General features: G+C 41.6%; 1 protein-coding gene across 1 annotated transcript in view; it reads left to right on the top strand.

Annotated features, from left to right (window-relative positions):
* Positions 1-1,146: 1,146 nt before the first annotated feature.
* Me3 (malic enzyme 3) overlaps positions 1,147-19,869 on the top strand; it is a 224,778-nt gene continuing 206,055 nt past the window's right edge. The window contains exon 1 of the mRNA XM_074065995.1: positions 1,147-1,471. Within this exon, the coding sequence (XP_073922096.1) occupies positions 1,184-1,471 (288 nt within the window). The 5' untranslated portion in view covers positions 1,147-1,183. The remainder of the gene's footprint in view (positions 1,472-19,869) is intronic.

A 19,869-nucleotide genomic window follows, 5' to 3' on the forward strand; every position in this document is an offset into this window, starting at 1 on the left:
TAAAAGAAATTGGTGCAAAGTTCCTAAGGTGGGAGGGAACTGAGGAGGGTGGAGGTCAGGGAGGAGCAATCCAGGCTAGAAAGCTCTATGACAGAGGGGAATGGAGAAGGATGAAGCTTTAAGAAGTTGACAGGAATACAGCTATGGACTGACCAGTAGCCCACTCCCCCCCAAAAAAATTGGATTTTATTCCACATACAATGAAATGTTTGCTTTAAAAACAATTTCCTGACTATGGTGTGGAAAAGCATATAATTAAGCTCAGGGATAAACGGACGCCAAGGTTTAGGTCTGGCTCTTACAATCCGCGGCAGGCTCCATGGAGCTCCCACCAGCCCTCTCAGGAACTTTTCACCCTATGCCAGTGGTGGCCAAGAGAACTTTGTGCAAAGTTGTCTGCGCACAATACAAGTGGCTCTTAAACACTTAGAAATGCAGGTAGCATGACCGAGGAACTGGATTTAAATTCTACTTTATTTTAGCTAATTTATTTTAAATGTATATAAGCCACACGTGGCGAGTGGCTATTGTACTGGACCACACCAGGCAACGTTAACCACCGGGTGCCTAAGGATTTCTATGTGAAACCTGCGGCTAGGGCCTTCCTCACCAGGTGGGCATGGAACAGGGTCCGTTACCCGTAAACAAAACTCCCCTCTGTGGGATGGAGAGTCCAGGAGTTCATTCCAAGCTTCATCTTGTCACCCGGGAGCCATGAGCGCTCGGTGATGAGGCGCCCCACGCGCATCCTCAGGAGCAGCCTGGTTTCTGGACGGTTCTTCGCAGAGCGCAGCACCCCGCGAGCTCGCGGCCACTCGCGCGGCACGGTCATTCGCGGCAGGGGAACAACGGACCGCTGCGCCTCGCCGCACCTGTCCGGCAGCGGGATCGCATAGCCATCAGCTTTGGCAGCGCAGGTGAGCCGGGGACAGGGGACAGAGGCAGATCACCAAGAGAGATGGACGGTCCGGGGACCCCCTGGCCACGCAGTGGCCATTTCTTCCCCTGGATGGGGGCGGGAGTGGAGCTGATTGTCACCCGCTCTCTATCTGCTTTGTGGCTGACCTTGCTTTCGCTTTGCTGGGTGCCTGGCCCACTGTAAGCAGACAGAGCCGAGCAGGTGGCCTCTGGGACAGACGGGGTAGCGCCTATAATCTCCGAGTGCCCTTGGCCCCTCTGGAGAATGCGTGTCCGGCTCAGACCAGGTGGCCTGCTGGCGCGTGGGTCCTGGCTAGCTAGGAGGCACCCCGACCTTGGTCTCTCCCTGTACCAGGTCTGCACAAGGACCATGGGCGCCGCGCTGGGCACCGGCACGCGGCTGGCTCCCCTGTCGCGTAGGGCCTGCGGTGCCCTCCCGTGCTGGGCACTGTTCGCGCCCACGCGAGGATGCCACTCCAAGCACCGCCCCGTGCGTGCTTTGGACCTGAAGAAGCGCGGATACGACATCATTAGGAACCCACATCTCAACAAGGTAAACCTCTGGGGCTGGCAAGTAGGACGGCTCAAGGGAGCTTGTGGCTGGCAGGAAGGGCGCCCTGCCTCCTGGACCTGGAAGGAATCTCCTGAGCAGGCGCCCTTCCAGTGGTTTCTGCCTTTCCCTTGAAGCAGCTTGGTGTAATTTGTGTCCCCCTTCCTCTCTCCCTTCTTCATGGAGAAAGGTGACCAGCAATGCGGAACTCGATTTCTTTAGCAAAACCAATATAGACCAGGCTAAGGTCCTTATGGTCATGTAGACCTGGAGTCACACTGCCCCTTCATGGATACTAACCCTGATGATCTTGGACAGTTCATTTAACCTCTGGGAGTTGGAGTTTCCTTTTCTGTTAAAGAGATGTGTCTTCGGGATGTTAAAAGATTGAAAAATTTAACAACAGTACCTGGCACCAGCGAGGGAAGAAATGTCAGCTAAGGTTATGATTATTATCCTGGGGAAGACACTAACTTAACAGCGGGGGCAGGAAGGTTTAGAATTACAGAACTTTTAGAGTTAGAAGGAGCATCAGAGACCCCAGTTCAAGCATCTCTTTTAACAGTAATGGAGACAAAGGGAACTTTCCTGAGGTCACCCCCTACTTAGTTCTGACTCTTGTCTTGAAATCTAGGTCTCTGATAGTTTGATTAAATTCAACTTATTCATTGCTAATGCCAGTTTATTAACCTAAGAGAGGCATATTTGTTTCTGATAATAGAGTTAGTATCTTTTCTTCAAACTATTGGGTTGGGAGCCATTGAAAGAGGAGACCTAAGTTTGAGGCTGGTCTCCCTTACCTCCTCACATACACTTGGGCAATTCATTTAACTTCTTTGAGGCTCAACTTTCCCCAGTCTAAAATGAATATTAAGATGGATCATATTTGGTTATTGTGACAATCAAACTAATCACTGAATTCGAAGCCAAACTATATAAAGTACTGAGTAAGCAATTACAGCAAAATAAAAATGTTAATACTTGCTTTGACTCAGGATTGTGAAATTCAAACAAGGCAAACTGGAAAAGGTGTTTCTGAGAAGTAGGAACAACTGTAGAATGCTGAGTATTGTGATTGTTTCCTGCAGAATTAATAGAAAAAGTCAAGGAAAAAGTCTTTCTTACAACCTCTACCTATCACATTGACTTCCTGCTCACCCTCAAACAGACCTTAAATTCTTTGTACACTACTATTTTCTCAAGTATTTAAAGTGTTTAAATCCATTTGAATTCCTTTGGTAGTAGTTATTAAAGCAAACAAAAGGCTCTTGTAACTAGACAAAATCTAGAGGAAGGGCTGCAGGCAAGGCTGGACCAAGAAGTCTAGGTGGCATTCCTGCAGACGGGGTTTCTCTCTGGCTCTCTGCTGTGCCTCTGCAATGCTAGCTTCTTCCTCAGGCTCCATCCAATGGAGTACTTCTCCTCAATGCTGTCACAGGAGCCCTGTCTCCTGTTCTCACACCACCCAGGCGTAGAGACGCTTTCTTCTAGAAGCTTCTGTGGAGGTCAGGGGGAGAGAAACTTTCTGTGAAGTCTCAGAAAGTGAATTCTTCTGATTTAAAGACTCTAATCGAATTCTGTTCCCATTTCCAAACCAATCCTCAGTAATGAAAGCCAGTTGAAGCCTACCCCTGGAGTTGAAGACAGGGCTTAAGAAAGGGCCACCCACATCAACTGGCTTAGTATGAAGGGGATGTGGTTTCCCTACAATAAATCTGAATGTTATCATGAAAGAGGAGGAATGGATGCTGGAAAGCAAAATAAGAAGTTCCCACTATGAGCTCCAATCCTTATGTCAATCAACTGTTGCCTTAGAAGTATGGGTACTTGTTGCTTAGTGAGTAGTTAAGAAAATAAAGGAAGATTTCGAGTGCCTTTTTAAAAGTTTTTTTAATTCACATACATTTATATATATATATATATATATATATATATATATTTCTTTTTTCATACATCAGTTGGTGTTCACAGTTTGGCTATTGTGAACAGAGTTGCAACAAACATAGGTGTGCAGGTATCTCTCTTGTGTATTGATTTATACTCCTTCAGATATATGCCCACGAGTGGTATGGTGAGGTCATAAGGTAGGCCTATTTTTAGTTTCTAAAGGATCCTCCATACTGATTTTCTTAGTGGTCGCACCAGTTTACATTCCCACCAACCGTATATGAGGGTTCCTTCTCCCCCACACCTCTCCCACATCCTCTCCAGCATTTGTGGCAGTTTGTTTTCATGATGATAGCCTTTCTGACTGGTAAGGTGGAATCTTAATGTGATTTTGATTTGCGTTTCCTTTATGGCTATGGATGTTGAACATTTCCTCATGTACTTATTAGCCATCTGAACTTCTTCTGAGACCTATATGTTCAATTCATTGACCCATTTAGTAATTGGATTATTTGTTCTTTTACTATTTTGTTTTTGAGTTATTTGTGTACACTGTATATTAATCCTTTACCTGTTGAAAGCAGGCAAAGATTTTCTCCCATTCTGTGGGTTGTCTCTTGATTTTAGTAATGTTTCCTTTGACATGCAGAAACATTGAAATTTGATGTAGTCCCATTTGTCAATTCTTGCTCTTGTTCTCTGAGCAATTGGAATCTTATTCAGAAAATAATTACCTGTGCTTGTGTCTTCCAGTCTTTTGCCTATGTTTTCTTGCAGTGATTTCAGTTTCAGATTTTACATTAACATGTTTCATCCATTTGGAGTTGTTTCTTGTACAGGGTGAGAGATAGGGGGTCTAGTTTAGTCTTATGCAGGTAGATAACCAGTTTTCCCAGCACCATTTGTTGAAGAGGCTGGTTTTCTCCAGTGTTTGTTTTTGGAGTCTTTATCAAAAATCAGATAGCCGTAGCTGTGTGGTTTGTTTCTGAGTCTTCTGTTCCATCGATTTTCATGTCTGCTTTTCTGCAAGTATCATGCTAATTTTGTTACTATGACTCTGTAGCATAATTTGAAGTCTGGCATTGTGATAATTCCAACATTACTTTTTACTCAGATTACTTTTGCTATTTGGGGTCTATTATGCTTCCATATGAATTTTAGGATTAATTTTTCTATTTTTGTTTTAATGATATTGGGATTTTGATGGACCCAGTGCCTTTTTAAAAACAAAAAAAACACTAGGTTTTGATTCCCTTAAAACACTCTTGTCCCTGATCTTTTGATGTACTTTTTCCCCTCTCAAGTAATATAAATGGAAGGTTATCGGCACACTTTATAGGGATTTTCATGATGTTATACAACATTTTTATACCTCTCTGAAATCAGTTGATGCTGGTCTGGGGTGAAAAGGGTATCTATGGTACAGGTTCCTGTTGGCATTCCCCCTTCCCAGACCCTTGGAAAGAGAGGGAAGCAAGGGAGAAGCAGCTCTACTGGGGAGCTATGTGTATGCCCTTCTCTTCCCTCTGGAGCATCACTCTGTGGTTGTCCTGGTGACCTCTAGCACTCAGACAGACTCCAGGCTCAAGGCTTCATGCTTCCCCTCAACTAGATGGGAGTGTTATGCAGCGGTTTCACAGAACAGTGAGGTTATCCCTGAGGAAACAGAAGACAAGGGCAGCTTGAAAGGGTCTTTGGTACTGTGATTATCAGGCAAGTCTATGAGTGCCTTTTTTTATTCCTAGAATATGAACTCTTCCAGTGAGAGAACTAAATTTCATGTACCTGTGACTGGCATGCACCTGTAGCAGGGTAGTTCCTGAAGGATTTAGCAATTAACATAAAATTCTTGGAATGCATTCACTGGGTTTATATTGCATTTATAAACTGATCAGGAGAGGTATTTAAGTTGAAAACTGAGGGAAGAGGAGGGAGAATTAGCTACTGAACAGGCAAGCATAGCTACTCCTGTCTCTCCCATGCCCTTTAATGACTCTCATAAGCTTCTCTGCCCTGGAGACAGTGAAACCACTTTGAAAAATGCAATGTCATTGTGTTTCTAAGAGAAGCCTAAAAAACTAAGGGACACCACAGAGATTTTCATTGGTTAGAGAAAGGGCAGTGGCAGCCCTGCACAATTTCCATTCTCTGTGATGACTGTTCACATCTTCTGTGTCTAATTTAGCATATTCCTGTTGATGACAGAATGAATACAAGATGATTCCAAGTTTCTTCTAGGGCTTTAGATTTTCTGAATGTTGCCAATTCATCAATATATCAGGTATTTCCTTTAAAAAAAACTCATACCTTGCCTTTCTTCTCAAATACACACATACACATATTCTCTCTCTCTCTCTCTCTCTCTCACACACACATACCCAAGGACCTGTTCTATTGTTCATGCAGGTTATGGCAACAGAGCAAATCTTTTGACACCAGCCTTACCTCCTTAAATAGGCAACTATCAACCCTATTTTATAGTGAAATCTCATAGGCAGATAACATTCCCATCATATAAATGAAGCAAGTGAACTATCAAAATATTTTGAGACTCAGTTTATCTGTGATCCTCCTTGTTTGCGATTATGGGGATGGAACCCAAGGCCTCGCACATGCTAAGCATGTACTCTACCACTGCACTACACCCCAGTCCTAAACTTTACTTTAGGAAGGGTATCCTAATCCTCACTCCTTGAGCTAGACTTGTGCTCCCTGGCACTTGTCTTACTGCACTGATTGGTTTTTCCTTTTTGGTACTGAGCACACTACTAATGCTGACTGATTTGTCTTCCACACTAGACCCTACGCACCTCAAGGACAGCAACTGACTCCTTCAGACTGATGTTCTGTCTGACCAAAGAGATGCTCAATAAATATTTGCTCTTTAAAGTTATCTAAATCATGGGTCCTTTTCACTCAACTTTATGAATGTTAATGTCACCACTTTTACTGCCAACATATGGCCCATTTTGAAAGAGGTATACCTAATCTTCCCAGATTTTCGGTCATTTCACCAAAAGGTGGTTATTTCCCAGAGTGTATCAGCTTTCCCCTCTCCGCTTTTATGAGCAGTACTGGAGTTTGAACTCAGGCCCTTGCACTTGCTAGGTTGGCACTCTACCACTTGAGTCCTTTAGCGTTTCCCTTTCACCTAACAATGACAGTGATTTTTGCCATAAAATTATACTGATCCTTCACCTGCTTCTCTACAATGTTTTGATCTCTTGAGCTTGATATTCAGAGAAATAGTGATTGGAAAGTGTGTTTTGTCAAATCACTGTGGTTGTGGACCACATTGAATACAGTGGGAACTCAGACACTATAGGGCACAGCAGGTGATGTCCTGCCCATGTGGACTTGACATACGTCCGTTAGTGAAGGTGTGTGGCTTGGTGACCAGTGCCATGGCATTGGCTGCACATCTGAGGCTACACAGCGGAATCCCTTCTGCAGTCATTGGTGGTTTATCAGATTCCCACACGGATTAGATTTGTCTTTGAATGATGTGCATATTTTTGTTCAGTGGCAGCTTAAAACTTGATATTGTCTTCTTTTGGATGAAGAGAATCTGTCATCCCAAACTTGGCACATTCACCATTCAGGAGATGATGGGTGGGTTTCATGGAGAATTAGAAGTTTATTAGCGATGCCATTTTCTACCCCTAAGACAGGTAATATATCATATTTCCCCAAGGCTTCTTCTTCAGTTGTGATGTAAAATTTGACCTCCTAGTTGAAAGAGAAGCAGAGAGTTAGTAAACATTAGTTCCATAAATGGAAATTTACACTAGACCTGAGCCTTTTGTGTAGTGACTCAATGCATGAAAACTCAAATACTGTTCAAATATTTTAGGAATCACATCCTTTCTTGTTGAATACTGTCCTAGTGTCATGGGAATTCTAAGCATTTGGTGTTTGGTTTTGTGCTTAGAGAAAGCTAAAAGAACTTGTGTTAGTTAGACTAAAGGTTAGGCAGTTCTAACAAAGTAACCCAGAATACAGGGGCTTAAGCAAGATAGAATTACATTACTCTCTTATAAACAAGTCTGCGTGGGCACACGTGGGTTGACATGTGGTTTGATTTTGTTGCTCTGTCATTGTCACTATGCGTTTTGAGTCTGATGGTTCAAGATAGCTTCTCTCATCTCTGCCACCAATTCCATACAAAAGCCAATGGGAAGGGGAAGCACCATTTTTAAGGGCATCTGGAAGTCTTAAATATCTCTTCTCTTCACATCCAGTTAACAAAACTTGATTATATGCATACTACAGAACTTGTGAACTATAATCTTTGGCTATGTACCCAGGTCTTTAGCTAAAAATTCTATACCATTAACGAACGGGAGAATATATATTTGGGGTACAGCCACAAAATGTTGATCTGAAAATTTTATTCTTTTGCTCTGTTAATTTTATGCCAACCTTTAAAATCTGTTTCTCCATATCCTCACTAACACCAACCTTGTTTACACCTTCATCGTCTCATAACCTAGCTTATGCAAGAACCACCTAATTGGTCTCCCCATGTCCAGCTTTTCAATCTACTCCTCTATGCCTGTAAACCACACTTTGAGAGGCTAAGACCTTAGACATATCCTTCACCACTCTTCTTCCCTCAGACCCTGTGATCATGAACCTTGTCCCTGTGATTGGGTTGAAATGCCTACATTAGTAAAGCATGCTCCTGGGGTGTCTGTGATGGTGTTTTCAGAGGCAATTACATCAGAAGGGCTCTGACCTAAAGAATGGATTAATCTCTTGATGGATTCACAGTATGATGGCATTATTGGAAGGGAGTGAAGAGTAGGAGATGGGGCCTTTTTAGAGAAAGTAATCACTGGGGGCGTGTCCTTAGAGGCTATATCTTACTCTGCCTCCTTCCTGATTGCCTTTTCGCTACTTCCTGGCCACAGTGAGGTGAAAAGGCTCCTCTGCCACTCACTCCCACTGACAGACTATTCTGCCCAAGTGCTGAACCTTCTGAAACCATGAGCCAAAATAAATCCTTCCTCCCTCAAATTGTTTATGACAGGTATTTCATCACAGCAATATAAAAGTAACTAAAACAGATCCCATACCAAATTCACCAGAAAATCCTCTAACTTCAGAATAAATCTGGAATCCAACCCCTACCCACAAGTCTACCTTGTTTCAAGCCACCAACATCTCTGCTGGAAGACTGCAGCAGCATCCCAGCTGGTCTCCTTGCTACCACTTTTGCTCTGCTCATTTATCCTCAACACAATACAAGTGATCCTTTCACATTGATTGTAAATAAGTATGATCATTATGAAGACTTCAGAAATGTTGGCTTATGTTTATTATAGAGTCTTCATGTTATCCTGTCCCTCTTCCTAGAACACACTTTCTCTACCACACCATTGTTAGCTCCCTCCCTTTTTGAGTCATTCAGAGAAACAGCTGTTGAGGCTGCCTGCTCTTCTCTTTCCTTCACCTACTCTTTCATCAAAGATCCCTTCTTTCCTCCCCCAACACTCCCGCCAGTGGTGTTGATATGCTCTTTTGGGGTGTGAACAAGTCTCATATAGGCCCTTTTTGTGTTCAAGGACCTATCCTAGGTTAAAATGCTGGGGAAGGACAGCAAAGAAATGTTCACTTTGTTTATTTCCAGTTTTGCCAGCATTAAGCAGAGCCCAGGGAAGAAAGAGGTCCTATTCAGAAGACGTGAATAGTACCATGGAAGAAGATATGGATAGAGACAGTTCTTGAAGTCCATGTAAAAAGCACAAAGGGATATCTAGAGAGAGAACCAGAGCGGGGAAGCTCTGGCTTCTGTCAACATCTTCAACTTTCTGGAACCCCCACCCTCCATTGTGACTTCTTGGAGCCTCCATCCCTACTCTGGACCTCTCCAGCTTCCCCATCTTGCAGGAGTCCTAATGGAGACAAAGAGAAACCATGGCAGGCACAGTCTCACTTCCAAGAGTCTGAAAGTTCAGCAAGTGTGGGATGGGTGCCAGAAGTTCTGGAGGGAGATTTGCTGCTCCTGGAACCTGATGTTGATACTCAGAAAGTGTTTCCTCATGAGCATGTTGTTATAAACAGTTTAATTGTTCTTCAAAGAAAGTGTATTATGTATCAAATAAGCATTTGTGTGATCATTATGAAGACTTCAAAAGCTTTGGCTTATGTCAATGAATGCTTAATTCAAAATGCAAAATACTAAATGGAATCTATATCCATGAGTGTTACTGTAAAAAGACAAAACTCTGGAAAATGACTTGGAAGTAAATGTATGAAAATGATTGTGTTGGAAATACAAAAATGATTTAAAAATACATGAAATAAAAAATGATTACTTTGGGGGAAGTGGGATTCTGGGAGATTGATTTCTTCTTTTATATAATTTTCTTTAATATTCTGTTGTGTTCAATTTCAGGTTATAGTTTTTGTTAGCAGTCAAGTTTCTAGAGCCAAGTAAATAATATTCAGATAAACTTTTGGAAGTTAATCTGTCTATAATCTGTGGGAAGAAATCTCTATGAAGTAGTCATTTATTTCAAGCTTTTATGATTAGTTATCTTCTAGAGGCAATAGGTTTAGATTCATAATAACAAAATGTTAACACAGGAATCTGTTGCCAAGTTTTAAAAGCAGTTGTAAATAGCAATATCTTAATTACGTAATCACAGCAGTGGAGGGCAAATCCCATGCAGAAATATGTGTTGTCTGGCTCTGAGTTGTGCCAGCTGGCATCTTAAGTCAGTCTAAGTCTGAGTTCTATATATTGTGTCTTTGGATGCTTTTTCAGGTGCATCTGCAGTCTCTCCATTTCCAGTTTCTGTTGGTTGTCTTTGGCCCTTATAGGCTCTTGGGTTTATGGTTTTATTTTACTTTGCATTTTTGTCATTTCTACCAAAGGTTTGTTTTATTATCTGCCCTCTTCTTTCCAAATGCCAGTCTTATAGTGAGAAGTGAAGGGCAATGGCCTTTTGATTTGTATAGCCATTGCAGATGAACACTAATGTATAGCATTTTTGTTTACAAAGACATGGATTACAGTCAGCTTCAAAAACCTTCACTTTGATGTGTAGAAAGTACATTGGAAAATCCTTTGGGGTGGTATCCAAATGCCTTTCTAATGCAGAGTACAAAAGATGCTCTATGATTGTGCGATGAAAATCTGATGGATTTCCTACAATTGGGGGTGCCAGGGTCAGTGGCTAAAAGCATGCATTCATTTTGTACCCAAAAGGTTGCCAGGCAGCCTGGTTAAAACACAGCTCCTACTAAAAGGACACGGTAAAGAGTAAAATATACCCAGTCATTTGAGGAGAGAGATTTTTGATGGAAAGAGCATCAGCTTTTGAGGAACTTGAGTAGGAGAAAAAGCAAAGCTGCATTTGCTTTTGAAACGGTTACTGAAAACCATAGGGACTGTAAGAAAAAAAGTTGAATGATCAGCAACTTGAGAGTATTATTTTTGAAATTTCGTCTCAGTCTGCATTGTTCAGTGGTGAGTTTCAGGAAGCCCACACATGATTGGTCCTGAAACATACACTTCTGTAGTGTGGAATCTGGAGAAATCAGGCTCTGTTGAGCCCTTTGTTTTGTCTTGTTCTTTTGGAAAACAGAAAGAGGGAGTTCATATCTCCATAAAAATGGCAGCTCTTCTGAGTTTTGAGGCTTTCTAGTGACTTCCCAACAGTACATGGCCACCCAGTGGAGCTAGGTTCCAGTCCCAATTCACAGTGTATCCCCTCTCCCTCTGGTGAGATCCCAACCCAGACTCCTATTATACTGACTGTCCTTTGATAGTGTTGGAGGGAATTCAAGTCATTTTTATAATATACAATGTGCCAGGAATTGTTCGAAGTAGTTGATATGCGTTAATTCATTTATTATAACACCACAGCTTTTGAAGTAGACACTGTTGTTACCCTTATGTTACAGAAGAGAAACCTGAGGCATGAGACGGTTAGTCCACTTGTCCATGGTCACGCAACTCATCATAGGACACCTGGGTCTTGAGCCCACGCCATCTGGGCCCACACCCATACTCCCTATGGTGCACTGCTGCCACTTCCAGTGTGCAATGACCCACTTACTTAGCACTACAAAATGAAGTGTGATGCGTGGTGGCCTCTCCAGAGAAGTAACTAGGGTGTTCCTGCTCCCTACTGTCAGACTGGCTTTGTTAGAATCAGGGAATCCTGAAATTGGAGGGAACTTTATTTTATTTTGCTTCTCACTAACTTTTCCAGGGCTAGCCTCAAACTTGTGATCCTCCTGCTTCCACCTCCAAATATCTGGGATTAGAGGCATATGACATCAAATTGACTTGGAGGGAACTTTAAAGATCGCTAGACTCACCATCTAAATGTGTATCGTTCTCCCAAGACTCATGTGTTTGGCTACTAAAATTATTAATAGACATTTGCTGAGTTTCTACTCCATTTTAGGCAAAGGACACCTCGTGGTAAATACAGTATTTTTAATTCTGCCTGTGAGGAGTTTGCAGTATAAGAGGGGTATAAGTGAGGACCAATGAGTCAGGTGGCAGTTTTGTCAATTCAGTGAGTAGGTGTGGTGAGGGGCACCTGTACAAGTGTTGAAGAACCATGCTTCCAGTGGTAGTGTTTTCAGAGCAACACTGGTGAAAGAGTTGGAGTTGGCAGATACAGGTGGCAGAGGAGAAGCTGTTTAGGTCATACTGTGAGAGAGAATGAAATTCCATCTGAAAATAGCCACTGGTTATTTTTGTGATGGAATGTGCAGAAAATGAGCAATAGACCTATATCCTATAAGGTGCCTCATTTCCAGGGAACTATATAATATAAAATCTCCAATTTGACAAATATGATCTTCAATTTTGTTCTTTTCCTTGCTTTTATGGTTCACAAAGCCGGGGGTACCATTCACACTGGGCCATTTATCAAAATCTTCAGGATCACCCGTGTCACACTGCTTTCCTTGATAATGCCACATGGGAGCTACTCATTCTTCCTCTGTATTCCTTTGGCATTTAGCATTCAGGTATGGACTCACCACATATTGATTTGTGTGTTTTTCTGTCTCCATTGCTTAGGTTGTCTTCAGATCTAGGAGACTGTCTTGGGTGTGCATGTCAGGCACACTGCCTTCCTCATGGTACACATGGCTTACATGAATTACTTTCCTTCTGCTGTGACAGATCGGAAATCATTAGTGTGAAGACCAATAATTCACCCACTCCTATGTGCCTCTGGAACAATGTGAAAAGCTTGGTAAATTATTTTTAAATCTCTCCATGGGACTTGGGGAATCTTGAAATCCAAGCGTAATCTTTCATTCTAGCCATTTGAATTGTGGAAATACTATTCTTTAAGAGAGTTTTCTGCTCTGAAGCTGGGCCAAGTGCACTTGATTTAAAGAACAGCGTCTCTGTGATGAGATTATTTATGCTTATCCTGGGGCTGCTTTAAGGACATTAAGTTTGGACCTGCCGTAACTGGCAACATGTTAAAGGATTTGAGAGGTGAAGGAAAGTAGTCAGCTAGAATCTATTGTGTGTGGTCACTCAAGAGGCATAGCCTGTGACCATAGCACACTGCCTGAAATCTAGTCAGAAAATCCCATGTTCGTGATATGGCTTGGGTATAGTTTGAGTGTATTCCCCGGGGGTTCGTGTGTTAAAATTTAATCCCCATTGTGAGGAATTAAGAGGATAGAAAATCTGAATGGAGTTTAGAGATAGGACCTCTGGGAGGTTATTAGTGTTAGATAAGGTCATCAGGGTAGAGCCCCATGATTGGTGTTTTTATAAGAAAGGAGAAAGACTGAAGGACACATGGACAAACGGACACACACTCACACCCACACTTACTCACTCTCTCTCTCTCTCTCTCACACACACACACACACACACACACACATCTTTTGCCACATGATATTCTGCCCCTTATTGAACTCTGCCAGTAAGAAGACTGTCACCAAACATGACCCCTGACCTTGGGCCAGAGCCATGAGCTAAAATAAAACTCTCTGTGAAGTTACCCAGATTCAGGTATTTAGTAACAAAAACTGGACTAATATAATTGCAATCCCAGCTCTGCCATTCACTAGATGTGGGAGCTTGGCAACCCCACCTCATTTCTCTGAGCCTCAGTTTCCTCATCTGTGATGAAGGAAGATAATAAAATATATCTATTTGACAGGTTGCTATAATGATTAAATGAAATAGTGTATGTAAAGCATATTTTAAGTTTTCAACTCATCCACATCTCTAAAGCTTGTGCTCTGTTGCTAACCAAAAAGTGTGAAACTCTGTGTAGGCTGCAGAAGTCACAGACACAGAAGGGGTTAGACCTGGTCCATCCTTGTTTAGATCATCCAGTCTGGAAAGAGAGGGGATGACAAAAGGATGATTTTACATGGACATGGATTACATTTGATTTTGGCAGACTTGAGGAGGGGAGACAGGCTGAGCACAGACTTCATTGATATTTTTTCCATAGCAGCTGGAACTTAAGCCTAGAAATTCTAGACATTTGTCTGACAGAACCTTATATAAAAAATGTCTCTAGAAAAGAAGTTCAAAACTTTGCCTGAAAAAAAAGTTACATAAAAATGTCTCTAAAAGAGAAATTCAAGGGCCATTTAAAGAGCTGGTACTTCTGGAAGTTTAGGCTGGTGTTGAGATGGTGGCTGCCATTAGGAATCACAGAACTTTATCTCAGTGTTTCAGCATGTGCTGACCAAGTTTTTAAAAGCTACTCCAAAAAAATCCAAATTTACCTGGAGATCTCTCTCTCTCTCTCTCTCTCCTTCACTCCCTCCCAATCATCACTGTAGCATTCCCAATCTCATGAGATTATGATGCAAGACAGCAAGGTAAGAATGTGTGCAATGGGACCTAAGCATAAAAGTTAAAATGGTTTAGCACCATTTTAAATTCAGCTAAACAGGGCCACTTACCCAGCTCACAGTCACATTGGGCAGGAAGTTTTATGGTAGTCCCATAGTCTCTATGCACTCTTCTGTGGGTGATTCATAAATTCTTGCACGGGCATATTTTAAATGAACATCTCTTCCCTCATTAGAACGCAGAATGAGCATTGCCCCCAAAGATTAAGAGTTCATCTAGTCCAGCCCTTTGTCTTTGGGCAGATATTATCCTAGCATCTTACTGCCATTTTACAGATAAGGTTTTAGAGCCACAGAGGAACCCGTGGGCTCCAGCTGCATCTGTCTCTTACACCCTCTGCCTTTGAAAGCTAGTATTTTGCCTGCCATCCTGAAATAGTGCCTAGAATCAAGCTTGTAGACTTAAGCAGAAGTACTTTTTGAGTCTCTCCTTAAAAAAGCAAAGACATGCTTTAATATTAGTCATTGTCATACATTGCAGACCTAAACATCTGCTGACATAGCTCCTGCTGTCACTCATCTGTATCCATTTCTGATGAATGGACATGTTCCCAACTCCCACCTTTTTAAAAAGTTTCTATTTTTCTTTGCAGTAATGTGATCTCAAAGATGGCCCACAAATTGTTGGACAGAAAGCTTAGCCCTCATGTCATATCCTCCTTTCTTATCTCTTATTTTATTTTGGTCTCTTCTAGTCCACAGTTATTTGTTTTGACTGGTGAAAGCACTTGAGTTCACAAGGACAGTGAATAGCAGTGCAGTTGCTCCTTAATGAAACAGGAGTAGAGTTGGTTGGTATGGAGAAAAACCTATTAACAGCCATTTTTAGAAACAGGCTTTGAAAATCCACCCACCAGAGCTGCAGTATTCCCCGTGTTCTCATGCTCTAAGCGCTGGTAGCAACTTCTCCTCACATCTACAGAGCCTCAGAAGCTGTCTGGTCATGCTTGTGGGAGGCAATGGCAGAGGTGCTGATGGGGCAGCTCACCAGGTGGTGCCAGTTGAGAGCTCCCGTCCCATAGTGGTTCGGTGTCCCCAGAAAACTCCAGTTGCCTCCAGTAACCAGTTGCCTTCAGTTATTGGCCTTACTTTCAGGCCTAGAGGGTCCTGAGCATCCTCAGCTGCTCTCTTGTTGACCGAGTTGTCTCATATTCTGTGGCCTTCTGCCAATCAGCTGGACAGTGTCAGTGGCCTCCTTTGGACTCACAGCCCCTGGGACAAAAACATCAGAAGTAATGATAGAAAATCCTGCTTGAGGGGGTGGGGGGGAGAGGGAGGGGGCGGAGGGGTGGTAAGGGAGGGGGTGGGGGCAGGGGGGAGAAATGACCCAAGCCTTGTATGTACATATGAATAATAAAATAATTTAAAAAATAAATAAATAAAGGAGCTCAAATAGCAAAAAAAAGAAAAGAAAATCCTGCCTACCATGGCAGGTACTTTTACAGGTGCTTTAGATAGATTATTTCTAAGCAGAAGTATTGAGAAGAAGGTCAACTTGACCTGTAGCTCTTTTACCTCCTGTTTCCATGGCTTCTTCTCCCTTACACATTACTACGCAGGGCATATCCTGAGGTTCTTCATGGTCCTCCTAAGCTATCAGGGTTGCCAACCTAAGACCTTTTCATTGTAAAGTGCTCTGCTTCCTGCCCTGGACCTCATCTCTTCTTTGTATCCTTCCCTAACCATCCATCCATCCATCCACCCACCTACCCATCCAGTGTTTATTGACCCCCCCCACCAGACACCAGACACTGTTAGACACTGGGAATATCTTCATAAATTAGACAGCTGTGAAACTTCTATGTAATCTAGTGAGAGAGACTGATAATAAGTAAGCAAAGCACATTATAAAAATAGTTATGGGTGGTAGGAAGAAACAAACAGGGTACTGTGATGTGTTAGCCTTTCGGTTGCTGTGACAAAATACCTGAGAGAAACAATTTAAAAGGAGGAAAGATTGAGTTGGGCTCAGCATTTCAGAAGTTTCAAATCAGCTGGTTCAGATTGCTGTGGGCCTATGGTAAGGCAGAACATCACGGTAGCAGAAGCATGTGGCAGAAGAGGAGGCTGCTGACTTTCTGGCAGCCAAGAAGGAAAAAGAGAGAAAGAAAGGGAGAGGGGAGAGACAGACAGACACTAGCTCGCCTCAATAGTGCACTTGGGTACAAAACCCTCACCACATGAGACTTCTGGTGGAACACTTCATATCCAAACCATAACACATGGGAAAAAATAGTAGAGAATGTACTTCAGATGGCCAGGGAAAACTTCTTAAAAAGGTGATATTTGAGAAGAGACCTAAAGGAGCCAGCTACAGAGCCAGGGAGTCAGATGGTACAGAGTCTGGGACTTTGTGGGATGTGGTGTAGGTGTCATCTGTTCTAAAATAAGGCACTGTTAAATAGTTCTACGTAAGGAAGAAGTGTGATATGATTTACACTAATAAAAGGTCTATCTAGTTGCTGCTTGCAGAACAGACTGGAGGAGGGCAAGGGAGGAAGCAGGAGGACTCATTAGAAGCTAGGACAGTAATAGGACCAAGAGAAGATGGAGACTGGGATGGGGGGTGTCAGGGAGAGGAAAAAAGTGGTTAGATTGGAGATAGAGTTGGAAGGTAGGACAGGAAAAATCCATGTCCTTCTGAGTCATCAGGATTCAATCTACATTTTCCCTTTTCACGCTTCCCACTCCACAAGCAGATATTATACTATTGCAACTATTTCCCATCCTTCCTCAGCATACTTCATAAAAATAAGTATATTTGTATATATCCTTAGAGCTTATGAATGCTTCCTGACTGATCATCTTGTTTGATCCTCATGAAATGTCTTAGCCAGGGTTATTATCTTTGTTTTATAGGACAGGACATTGAGGCTGAGAAGACTGAGTTGCCCATGGTCTCCCAACGAGTAAGGACCAAGACCCAGTTTCAAATTCCCAGAGACCACTTGCTGATTTATTCAGCAAGTACCTATGGAACACCTGCTGGGTTCCAGGCACTGTGCTGGTTCATGGTCCTTGCTCTCGAGGAATTTGGAGTCCAGAGAACAGAGAGACTTGCAAGTTTATAAGTGTAAAGCAGTATTATAGATTCTACATTATATTAAATGAATGCAAATCATAATGTATCCAAGTAATTTTTACCTTGGTTGGGGGAATGAAGAATGAGGTTTCTTAAAGTGGCCTTATGCTAAATCATATAAATAATACACTGCATAGAGTAAAATAGAAAGTCAACTCAGACCTTTTTCCTGAAGTGACTACTTCTTTTTATTGTTTTGCCAGTGTATAGATCTAAAAGATAAATAGGGATTCTCTGGGAAGACAAAAAGGGTAAAAGAGGTTTCAAACAAATATAGCATAACTGCATGTTGTAGAAGGAACTGTGAGTGATTCTGGATGGAGGACAGGGTGTGGAGTGGTGGGCCTGGAGAGCAAGGCATGGGATGAAGTGCCAGGGGTGACTCTGTCTAGGTAAATAATTTGACATTAATCCTAAAGATGACGAGGGACACTGGAAAGTAATGCCAAGAGATTTGAACTTTAGACAAATAGAAGATAAGAACAGTTAGAGGAACCAGTGAAAAGGAATTGAGTTCTCATGAAGAAGATGAGGAAGACATGATATAACCAATAATGAAGTGGACACAGACTCGAGAGGCCTAAGAGACCAAGTTCATTCCAAGTTCCTTGAGCTCTATAATAGTGATGTCCAAGAGTTATTGCCAATATTAAAAAAAAGAAAACCTTTTATTTATCCATCATAAATTTACACAGCTTAACCAGGAATGTTATATTCCTTTGTCTTTGCCTAGAAAAATTAAACAAAATAAAAGTGCTAGTACTTGTTATCTCATGCCAGTTTCAGAAGTTCTGCTTGGCAGTTATGTGACTTAAGTACAGAAAATACATTAGTTATTAATACATGCAAGATCTTTCAAAATATAAAATTCCTTAAGAGGCATTTTGGGACTGGTAAAATGTGAGGGATGATGGCTTCAGGCACTTTTTACTTTAAGTGTTTTATTGTGAATGTTGGTGTCATTGGCCTTCATCTAACTAGCCACCCATATTCTGATTCTGTTCTCACAAAGCAATGCTCTGCTTATAATTTTATCTCCCCAAGCATAGAGAAGGTCCCAACTTGCTGAGTGTGTGTCATTGTGACAATATTGCCCAACCTCCCATGCAGTGACTGGTACCAGCTCCCCAATCAAAGACATAGGTGACACCTATTTTAACGTCTATAAAAGCTCAAAAGATTTCCTTCTTTCTCCCATGCCCCCGGAGAAACAATAATTCCTTACTTTGAAAATGGATTCAATACTCAAAATTTGGAAAGTATATTTTCTGGAATATAATTCCCTTCCTCTTTTTTCTCTTTTCTTTTGTCTATTTTTGAGAAGACTTGGGTGGAATAGAAAGGATTTGGAGCTCATGCAATATGAACCTTTCAAAAATTTCAGCCTCCCCAGGCAAAGAGTTGTTACTTTCTGCATTGGATTGGATTTTAGCTTGCCTTTCTTTTGCCAAGTCTCAGTTTGTGTTTATGAACCATGAGTCCTGGAGAACAAAAATAGAAAATCAGAAGTTTTAGGAATGATATTCTTGGCTAGTTTGACCCAGTTATCAGCCACTTGTCTAAGTAAAAGGCTGTTGAAAGATTTTTTAAAGGTGAAATTTTAATAGGACCAGCAACAAAAATACCACTGGAAGCCTACTCTTGTTTTTCATGTATTTTTGTTATCATCTGGGCAAGGTCATTTGTCACAAGAGTGACTCTAACTGTGATGCCACCGACATCATAGAAAGTCTAATGATGAAAAATTTTCCAAGATGAAATATTCTCAAGAGGTTGGTAGTCTAACAATTCTTGTACAATTGTAAAAGGTCTTTGGTTTTACACCATGGGTTTCTGAAGTCTTTGATGTTATGTTACTTACTCCATGTAATATAACTGTGGTAGTTGTCTTTAATTCACCTCCTCTTCAAAAGAACAAATTTTTATAATGGAGTCTAACACTGCAAACATCTCATGATATTGTAGCTTCAAAGAAAGAAAACTGTAAACACATTTGCATCCATTTAGCTTATGGTTTATAGATCTGAAGAACTCTCAGGTCCCTTCTTTCCATGAGGAAGCATTTATTTTATTGGCTTGTCCTCAGAAGTATAGTTCTCATCAGACCACTCAGAAGGAAGTACATTAGGATCTTTGATCAAATAACCTTTTCTGTGGTACTTTCCTTTGGTTTTTGTTTCATAATTCTACTTCTGACTTAAGTTATTTTGTTAGTTTTACTGTTGTTTTCTTGTTCTCCTTATCAAGTGAGTTAGAAAAAAAATTTCCTCCTTCTTCTTTTCTATTTGATCTCAGGACATGAGAGAGAATTGCATTAGGATTACCAAAACTTATACTTGATATAAATATACATTATATATATATATTTTTAGATAGGATCTCACTATGTGGCCCAGGCTGACCTCAAATTCTGGATCTTCCTTCCTCAGGCTCTCCAGTGCTGGAATTATAAGCATGAACGACTACACCCAGCTATACATTCTTTTTTTTTTTTTAAATCTTCTCACACGTGCTTTTCATTGACAATAATGAAACAGAAAACAAGTCATTTATGTGTGTTTCACTG

This window comes from Castor canadensis, chromosome 1, assembly GCF_047511655.1.
Source record: "Castor canadensis chromosome 1, mCasCan1.hap1v2, whole genome shotgun sequence".
Lineage (NCBI taxonomy): Eukaryota > Metazoa > Chordata > Mammalia > Rodentia > Castoridae > Castor > Castor canadensis.